At 40.4% G+C, this 10,532-nt stretch overlaps 1 protein-coding gene across 3 annotated transcripts in view; it reads left to right on the forward strand.

Annotated features, from left to right (window-relative positions):
* Positions 1–250: 250 nt before the first annotated feature.
* Positions 251–10,532, forward strand: part of ACTR3 (actin related protein 3) — a 57,282-nt gene continuing 47,000 nt past the window's right edge. The window contains exon 1 of one of the 3 annotated variants that reach the window (XM_007465894.1): positions 251–614. In XM_007465894.1, the coding sequence (XP_007465956.1) occupies positions 571–614 (44 nt within the window). In that variant the 5' untranslated portion in view covers positions 251–570. Of the gene's footprint in view, positions 615–948; positions 1,086–10,532 lie in introns of those variants that run through there. The other 2 variants (XM_007465896.1, XM_007465895.1) reach the window with 2 other exon arrangements.

The raw sequence follows: 10,532 nt of genomic DNA on the forward strand, positions 1-10,532 counted from the left end.
TCAACCAAGCACAGAAGTAACTGAAACTATCAGCCCCTTCCAGCTTCAGAAGGAGACTTGGAGATTCGGGCCGACTTCCCCGCCCCTACCTGGACGAACACCCGAAGTGGACTTCCTCACCGTCTGGACCGGAGCGGCGGCCGGAGGCGCACCTCACTGCGCATGCTCTCTCGCCCCGCCCGCCCGGAGCCGGAACGGGGAGCGCTCGCGGCCTGGGCCTGGCCTGGCCGGGGCGTCGGCACCGGCAGCCATCTTGGCTTCCCGGGGAAAGGCGGCGCGAGGGGAAGAAGTTGTAGGGTGGGGGCAGGAGCGAGGAGGAGGGGAGAGAGAGGGGGAGGAGGCCGCGGCGGGGCAGGGCGGGGACTGCCTGCCCGCCCGGGTTGCGGAAGTGGTAGCCGTTGACCGAACCTGCAGCTCTCTCGCTACTGCTTTGGCTTCCCGGCTACCCCGCGGACGGAGAGTGCGGCCTGGCCGTGGATGGTCAGATAGCCTCTACCTCTCGCCGCCCATCCCTGGCCCCAACCGGCACGGAGCAGACGGCGGCAGCGGTAGCAGCAGGCGAGGAGGAAGATGGCGGGACGGTTGCCGGCCTGTGTAGTGGACTGTGGCACGGGGTAAGGGGGCTGATGGGCGGGGGTGGGGAAACTGAGGCGTAGGGAGGAAAATGGCGGGGCCGGCAGGAGGCCGGGAGATGAACGGTGCGGCGAGTTGCCGCTGCCGGCTGTGTCCACCCCGGCTCCGCCGGCTGGCGAGGGGTGGGGCCCCGAGCTACGGCCTCCCTCGTCTCTCGCGCTTCATCCTCTGGGAGCCGGGCGGGTGAGAGGGGCCGAGAAGCCCCCAGGGAGCGGCCTCCTCCGCCCGACCCCTCCCAGCCCTTCCCCCACCGCGGTGGGCAGCGCCGCCCGCGGAGCTGCGGGGATGGTCGCCTCCCCGGGGCCCGCGGTCGCGTTGGGGTGATCGCGGAGCCCGGCGCGCCCGGCCCTCCTTTCCCCGCGTGCCGCCTCCTGCCCGGGGGTTTGGGCACCGCGGGGCATCGAGCGCGGGGACTGGCCTGGCAGAGGAGCGAGGAAAGAGAAGCGCTCCTGGTAGGTTTTGTAAGATTGCTGTGACAACACTCTGCCCGGGGTGTGGGTGGGGAAAGGGAAGAGTCGGACTTGGAAAATGGGAACCTAGAGCGGGGCTTTCATTTGACCACCCGCCTCCTCTTGCTTTTCGACCCCCGGTCTTTTCTATCTCCCACGACGTTCTTACCGGTCAACCAAGTCACAGTTTAATTTGAGAGAAAGATGTCATGTGTTACTTCTCTTGCCTCGAAAAAGTCCCCCAGTGAGCAAGCGCGCTGCAACTTCCTTAGTTTTGTCAAAGCCGCTTCCTGCTTTCAGTCTTTTATACCCTTATAAGGTAGTTTTTCGTTTCCAACCTGAACACATCTTACTAGAATTTTCAAAATTAAACAATTTTCACATAGGCTGAGTTACTGGTGCTGGGTGTCAGTTTATGGGAACCTAAAAAATGTATTTGTGTTCCACGGAGAGGGAGGAAGGGAAGCATCCAGGAGGCTTAATTTAAGTTGTATATGTTCATTCTGTGACGGTATCTTAAGGCGCGACGAAGGTGATAGAGTTGTCAAGGGATGTGCTTGCTTTGCAAGGAGTTGTTTATCATAGATCTGTAGTGTAGTTTACTCAAATACAGGATGGCGTGAAAGTGGTCGTTCCTTTTGTGTTAATAGGCATTTTAGAGAGTTGCAGCACATTTTATACTTAGGTAGAAAATGCTGCCTGTATTTTAATGTAGAGTGACTGCTTTACGTTGCAGTATCGGAAGTGTTTTCTTTTGTCCGTGTGTATACCTTGCTGATATATTATTACTTCTCTCATTTCCCAAATACTCCACATTTTTTGTTTGGGGGGTTGTTGTGAGAAGTGGACTGCCAGCCTTTCCCCCTCTCTTTTTACTATTCAGCAAACTATTGTTGCTTAAGGATGGTCTGCTCCTCGCTATTTGCTCTCTGTTAACATTTCTCTGTAATCTTCATGCTCATACCTTTATGCAAGTGTGGCAGTTTCCAAAACCCCAGCCGTGCATAGGGAAACAACCGATTTATTAATATGTTAATATAATAGTAATATGGGAAACACGAGCCTCGTTTAGCTTTGAAACTTCCATGTGGTTTTTTGATGGACGGCTAATTAAAGTTTTTTTTCTTAATCCAATTTCATTTCCCTGAACCAGTATTTTTTTTCCCCCCTCCCTTCTTAGTCCAGCTGGTGAGTAGTTTTATGTGTAGGGTGAGTTTTAAAATTAGATTTGGCAGCCTGACTAACAAAGATTTTCAAGTATGTTTTGTTAAAGTGAAAAATATTGCCACATAATTAATATTCTATGCTTTAGTAATCATTGCCTTGTCAGTAAAATTAGTGTAGATAATTGTTGCCCTAATAAACAACATGGTAACATCTTAAGTAGGGTGTTAACTCTTTCTCACTTCATTTTTTCCCTTTTGCAATAGTTTTGGTTATTTTTGAATTAGTGTGCTGGGTATTTCATTGAGGTTAACTATCCTTAAGAGACCTCTTTCTGATAGGGCAGCCTTGAATTTAAAACACAGACTGAGTGAGCAGGAGGTGTGGGGGACAGGGGTTCAGTCTATGCTTAGGATATTTTTGTTTTAATATAGCAGTTACTCTTACATTATTACATTAGTTTTATCTCACCGGGAGAGGTTGTTAGCTGGACACTCATGATTGAAATGGAACTGATTAGGAAGGATACTTCTCACTTCCTTTTACCATCTGTCAGTCTATGAAATTCCACCTTTAGAGATCCATTTATTTTGGTTTTCAGAAGGCATTTTGGTCTTTCCTGTTGTCCATTATGCAATCCTGGAAAGTTACACCTTCAACTTTATTAGCACTTAAAGGATAGCTCATTGAAATTGGGCCTGTGATAAGCATCTCTAAATAAGGCCTTAATAGAGAGTTTCATGTTCCAGAATACTGTACGATCTGAGATGCAAATTGTGCACCTACAATTTGTGTGTTCCTTTGTGCTTTAGATAATGCATTCATCAATCACAGTTAGCCACTTAATATAAGTGAAAAATTATAACTGGAATCAAGTTGCTCATTCCACTTCATTATAGTTAGGCAAACGGTGACTGAAAAAAGTGGCCATCTATGAAATGTGGTGGTCTTAGGTAAAAAGCTGTAAGAGTTTCGATACATGAAGCTTAATCCCTAAATTTAAAATTAGAGATCCTCCAGCAAAAATCTTTTATTTCAACATAAGATAAAGAATCACCGGCCCAGATCATAAAAGAGAGAACTCCTTTGAAAAGAATTTAGAAAAAAATACTTCTTTCATATTGATAACATGTCTACATACTTTTTTGGTGGGTGATCTGTATTGGAATAGTAATGTAGAATAAAATTTTGGGACAGAGATTCTTATTGATAGAGCTGGTTGCTTAAGAACTAAGGTACAGACTCAAATGGGCTACCAGTGGTGAGGAAAATTTTTTTTAAAGCATTTTTTGAAACGTAATACTTGTAAAGTTAAGATTATCCTGAATTATCTTTTGCATGTTTTCCCTCAGAATTCTTCAACATTCAAGCCATATAAAGGAACTCCTTATGTACTTTTATTATGTTGTAGCTTGTTTACAAAGCTTTGCATTGTGAAATTTCTCTTCCCTTTTTTTTCCCTAATAAATACTGCACTGGTAAATTATTTTCATTGATTATAATAGCAGAGTTATTATAGCCTTATTGTAGAGCTCTTGGGTATGTTCAGATCTAGAATGAGTTAAGGAATTTCTCTGAGTTAAACTTCTTAGCAATCTTAAAATGTAAGGATAAATATTTTGTTGGAGTCAGCAGATGAGGAGCTTATATTATTCATCCTGTTGTCACATTCTAGCTGTTAGTACAGGTAGGATGATCTTGTTTGAGAGCAGTGGGGAAGAGCTGAGTGGGTGGGAGAAAATATAAGTGGGAAGTTAATGTTTCTTATGTGAATTTTGTACATAATATGTAAAATACTATTTCTCCAGTTGTCTGCAAGGGCAGAAACATTCACAGTATCTATTTGTTACCAAAAAACATTCATTAAAACTCTTATTCCATCATGAGTCTTGTTTTTTTTTGCATGCTGTTTGCAGTAAGTATAGCACACTTGCTCCTGTTGAGAAGTTAGATTCTTAGTCTTGCCTAAAATATCTTTTTCCTTTCCTTTCCTGCCAATCTCTTCCTGCCTGCCAATTTTGTGTTGGAATATTGACTTTGGATTGGGTGTATATTGAATCTAATGTACTTTTCAGCCTTATTGTAAAAAAGTTCAGAAATTTTACTTTTAAGCACAGAAGGGAAAGATCCACTAGAGGAGGACCTGCTGGTTAGGCTTTTTATTTAACTTATTTAATCTTGTGACAGCTATTTTTACCTCATATTACAAGTGAGAAAATAGGATCAGAGAATTTAAATTACTTTTTTAATGTCATGTAGGTGGGTTGTGAGAGTTGCTATTTATATTTAAGGTTTTTTTTTTTTTTTTTTGTATTTAAGCCCTGTGTTCTTTCTGTTACACCATGGGCACTTCTTTTCAGACTTACGCACGTTTTTTTCTTTGTATTAGTGAGGTTAACTCTTTATTCTTTTTTTTTTTAATTTAATTTATTTTTGGCTGCGTTGAGTCTTTGTTTCTGCGCGTGGGCTTTCTCTAGTTGTGGCGAGCGGGGGCTGCTCTTTGTTGCGGTGTGCGGGCTTCTCATTGAGGTGGCTACTCTTGTTGCGGAGCACAGGCTCTAGGCGTGCGGGCTTCAGTAGTTGTGGCTCGCGGGCTCTAGGGCTCAGGCTCAGTAGTTGCGGTGCACAGGCTTAGTTGATCCACGGCATGTGGGATCCTCCCGGACCAGAGCACGAACCCGTGTCCTCTGCATTGGTAGGCAGATTCCTTTTTTTTAATTTTTAAATTTATTTTATTTACTTATTATTTTTGGCTGCTTTGGGTCTTCGTTGCTGGGCGTGGGCCCTCCCTAGCTGCAGCGAGCCGGGGGCTGCTCCTCGCCGCGGTGCACGGGCCTCTCATTGTGGCGGCCTCTCCCCTTGTGGAGCACTGGCTCCAGGCGTGCTGGCCTCAGCAGCCGTGGCACGCAGGCTCAGCAGTTGTGGCTCGTGGGCTCCAGAGTGCAGGCTCAGCAGCTGTGGCGCACTGGCCCAGCTGCCCTGCAGCATGTGGGATCCCCCAGGACCAGGGCTCGAACCCGCAGCCCCCGCGTTGGCAGACATACTCCCAACCACTGTGCCACCAGGGAAGCTGTGCCAGGCAGTTTCTAACCACTGCGCCACCAGGGAGGTCCTTCTTAGATGATTTTTAAGCAGTCCTCTCAGCACCTGTTACGCAGGAATTCTGAAATAGGGTGTTGGCAGTGGGAATGGAGCAGAAGAGATAAATTTGGGAAAGACTGCTTCTTTTGTTTGTACCTTTCTTCAGGCAGTTATATTGTTTTGTACGGTTTATTTAAGGTTAGCAAGGGCTTTGTAGTCAGAGCTGATTTTGAGTTCAAGCTCTACCATTTACTAGCTGTGTGACCTTGTACACTGCAAACTCTACAGGTCTTAATTTTGTAATTTGGAGATCATAGTATATATCTTACGGGGTTTTTGTTTTTTGTTTTTTTGAGATAATGCATGAAGATGGTTCAGCACAGTGCTTGGTACATAGTAAGAGCTCAGTACAATGTAATTATTACTGTTATCAGTTAGCTCCCTTTTTTATTGAATTGAAAAGTCCTTAAGGAAAGGAACACATTGTCTTATGCTTATTTTCTTATTTCCTGTGGGCTTTGTCTACCACAGTTCTTTGCTCAGTCAAAATGTTTTTGCTGATTTGAGAGACAGAGGTATAGCTAGGACTTGGCAGTTGTTTCTAGTATATCATAAATAGCAATCAACGAGGATTTCCGATTCTGGGTTTGAGTGGGTCAATAAGGAGTTGGTTTTAAGAAGCTGAGTAAGATTGGAGTTTGGATTAATGATCCATAATTGGAAATGTTCTAAGGGGAAGTTAAAAATACAGGAGCTTCAGAAGTGAAGGTGGGGATTTGACAATAATTATTACCATTTTTAAATTGAAGCTAATAAAATGACAATTTAAAGAGAGAACAATAAGACTGAACATTAATCTTCCTTGAAAAATCTTGGTTATGTGATCTGGCTTCTTGAGCATCACAAAGAGAAGAATGAGTGAGCACTGTGGCTTGAAGTGGTGAGTGATTTCATCCCACTTTTTAGGAGGCAAGTCCTTGGGAGAGTTTAGCTCAAGGTAGGGCTGAATTTTCCTCCCAGTGTTCCTCCTCGTGCAGAATGCTCCCCCTCCAGCATGTGGAGACAGCTAAACACTCCGACTAGGAGCAGAAGTCTGGGAGGGTTCAAATGTACCTTTAGGCAGTATGTTTTCTGAAACGAAATTCCCCTGTAATAAAAGCGTTTCAATGCTCACCTGCAATTCTTTTGGAACTTGCAGCCTCTTTTATGACACTATGGATCAGTGATAGCCACTGGCATAAAGAGGTAAGAGCAAAATAATAACACTACATTATCAGGCTTTACAGCTTACCAAGCACTTATAAATTCATGAATTATTAAGTAATGGTGCAAGATAAGGTGATGTTATTGGATAAATATTTTAAATTTGGTTCTTCAAAATAGGATACTGATTAATACTGTTTTTTGTGTTGCTTGTTTTATATCTTTATGTGGGCCTTTATATCATAAAATGTATAAAAGGTACCTGCATAACTCATTAATACCAGAGCAGAAAGACAAATAGTATCTTAATTTTTCCAAAGGACTACTTTGTGGAATTTGAATAATTTTCTTTCAAAATTTTTTTCAAAACCTTTCCAAACTGTTCCTTTAAACACAAGTCATTCTTGCATCCTCCTTGCAAACAGGAAGGGACCAGCCTTGAATTTGTGTGTCGCATACGTTCTTTCCCTCCTCCTCCCCTCCTCCCTACCCCTAACCCGTGCCTCAGAGACCATTTTCTTCATCTGTTCTGGTGCTGAGCATTCCATCTGTAAACATTCTCCTTGAAGGCTTCTTGCCCTTTGTGAAAATGCCATACTCTTGCGAAGGATGTCTTTAACACTTTTTCAGTTACAGGGTTTAGTGTGAATGAGGGGTTGCTACAAGGAGGGTGGAAGTCTTAAAAAGGGGAACTAGGATACAAAATACCTTACAGTTTAGGGTTGCGTTGGAAACTGTAAAAATATAAACTATGTTTTTGGTATTGGTCTATGATAAAACCCAAGTGTTTGCTTAAAGTTTTAGAGTTTAGTATAATTAAAATACAGTGTGCTTTTCTGCTTATAAGCATTTAAAAAATTCGGTTACTTTGAGGCTATTAAAAATAGCGTTTGATGTGTATTTGTGACACACTTTAGAGAAGTGCCTAATTACTCACACAGAATTAATGGAGCTGAAAAAGAATTTGAGAAATAATTTAATCCACTCTATTTACAAATTAAACAGAGGTCCAGGGTTGAGAAATTCTTTCAGGAGTGTTTTTTAGGTGTCAGTTGACAACATTCTTGAATTCTTTTATGTTTTCTTAGGAGTTCATGTTTATGAGTTATAGTAATTGAAATTTCTTCTTAATAGTCGAAGTAACATGTATGTTTTTTGTAGTTAAAATAGTCTTGTTTGAGATGTGGTGCAACACATGCATCAGAATTCTTTAGTGTTTCTGTTGTAATAAAAATGCGCAGTATAAGGCACAGATGAAAACCTGTGATTTTATGTTCCCCAACATAACGTTCAAGACCGTTTTCATAAAATTGATGATCTTTTCACAGAAATGTGCTTTTTTAATTGTTTTAGGCATTTAAATCTTAGATATACTTATTTTAGGTTTTGGATTTCAGTTATTTAAAGATTTATTACATGGAATGTATACAAATCAGCCATTTCAAGGCCTTTTAAGAGTTTAACAGTTTCAGAAACCCTGCGAAGTGGGTATGTACTGTTGTATAATTACCATTTTAAAGATGAGGAAAGTGAGGTATGGTGAGCTTAAGTAACTTGCTTATGTAAATAGTTAAGTAGTAGATATAGAAATTGAGCCCTGAGGCAGTCTGACTCCAGGGCCCACTACTAGATTACCCCAACTTGGAATATTATTCAATAAGGGTGGTTAAATTGTTAAATCCAGTTTTTGAAGAGTGTTCAAATTTTAAGCTACATATTTAGAAAAATAAATTTCTACTTTTAGAACTGTTAATTTTTAACAAATATGAACTATATAGGGAGGTCTTTGTGACCAATTCTTTGATTTTATTAACCTGAAACACATGTAAGTTAAATGACATAGAATTATTTATTTAGTCCTTTGAATATCATAAAGACATATTGTGTGTAGCATGGTAAAACTGACAATTGCTGGTTAATTCAGGACAGCTCAGTTAAGGAAATGATGTTTAATTACATATAACTTTAAAATGAAGGTGTACATATTCATTAAGCTACAATTTGAACATAAATAATGGATGCATTAAAAAAGTCATTCCTCACTAATGATTGCATAAAATGTAGAGATGAAAGAGTTGAACCTAAGAATAAAAATAACTTAGGAATATAGGACTATAAAAAATAATTTTTATGTTAGACTCAGAGGACTTAGTACACATTTGACATTTGACTCTGCAAATAATGAATATATAGATTAAAGGAAACACATGGTTATTAGAAAGTAGATTTTTTTTTTCTAAACGAGAATGAACAAAATTGTTATTTCTGGAGTATATGATGAAGTAGGATGCATTTTATTGAAAAAGCACACGTAAGAGCTTGTATGTTTCCTGTTTGAAGGTATTTCTTTTAAAACTTTGTTTCATAATGGTCAAAAAAGGTAGAGGTAACAGCAAAAGAGACTTTGGGGGGGCTTTTTTTCCTACCTTTTCTTGATGAATTTGTTATTTGTATAAAAGACTAGTTGAGAATTTTATTGCTTCCATAATGCCTTTCAAAGGGATGTTCCTTGCTTGTATAAGTTGCCTTACTGTCAGGGAAGTTATTTTAGAAACGAAACTTTGATTTTTTTTTAATAAAATGAAACGATTTAAAATTGAGAGCAAACTCTTGAGAAGTAGAAATGAGAGATGTAACTTGTGGTTATATCAGTGGGAAATTAGCTGCAAACAACAAAATAGCTTTAGCTAACATAAGCAAAAAAGGGATTATTGAAGGGATATGATGTAGATCACAAAATTGATGAGAAGGCTGAAGAACCAGGTCCAGAAAAGCAGAGAAAAAGGAAGGTCAGGTATCAAGAGTCTGCTGCCAGTCATGCTGCAGAATGCTGCAACTAGACACTAGCAATACGAAGTCTAAACCATTTCTTCATCTTTTGGTTATTCAGTCAAGGTTGAAAGTTCTGACCGAGGCTCAGATTGGCTAGACATAGATCATGTGATATATAGAAGCTGACAGGAGTGGGATGGGTCAGCGTTAGTTCCCTCCTTCTATTAAGTGATGTGAGGTTTTGCCTCCTGTGGGTCCCTCAGGATAGGAATGGTGATTCAATTCTGGCAGAAAAAATGAGTGTTCACTGTAGGGGAAAAGATGATTATGGAGAAGTCAGTTGCTCATTTTTCTTTATGTTGCCTTAAATTCCTTATTATTTCATTTTGATAACTGCATGATCCATTACTGACTAGCAATTTGAATTAAAACTTTTTCCAAAAAATTCAGCCTAAATGTGTTGAAAGAGCAGTTTTTCTTTTCTTTTTTTTTAAGAATAATGGATGATGGTGTGAGTAGTATGGGATTTTTCATTAGAACAGAGGTATAATATTCTAGCAATTTGGTATTATGGAGTATTTTGGAAAACAGGACCTATTTGATAATGACAGGCTATTTTTTAAATTTTTTTTTGAAATTGTTAACCAGGATTATAATTTAAAGAATTTGAGCTACACTTTTTTTTCCCTAAGAGATAATGGGATGTGTATGTATATACGTATATGTGTATGTGTGTGTGTGTGTGTGTGTGTGTGTGTATAAGTATATATATAAAACTTGGAAGGGAGGAAATAGCTTATGCATTTCATTTGTTTATAGTTGGAGAAATTGGTCTTCAGTGAATAGTAAGCGTCATCTATGCAAATGAATAAATACTTTTGCAGGACTTTTGTTGTGGGGAACATAAAGATGAATAGGAAGTGCTGCTTGTCTTTAGGAAGCTCACATGTACACAAATGGTTATGACAGTATGGCAAATGCTCTGGTAGGTTTAAAATGAAATTTTTTGGAATCATAGGTGAAGGAAAATTTACATTTTCTAGGGAGCATGAAAAAAAAATTTCCTGATAAAGATAATAATTGAAGTAGGCCTTTAAGGATAAGTAAAATATTGGTAGGCAGAAATAAGACTAATGTACCAGGTGAGAGAACAGTGGGAGGAAATAATGAGGTGGGAAGTGTAAAGGTAGAATTTGGGTGTGTTAGGTTTGATATAGTACAAGGAAGTAT

The sequence above is a fragment of the Lipotes vexillifer genome, unplaced genomic scaffold, assembly GCF_000442215.2.
Source record: "Lipotes vexillifer unplaced genomic scaffold, Lipotes_vexillifer_v1.1 scaffold535, whole genome shotgun sequence".
NCBI classification, from domain to species: Eukaryota; Metazoa; Chordata; class Mammalia; order Artiodactyla; family Lipotidae; genus Lipotes; species Lipotes vexillifer.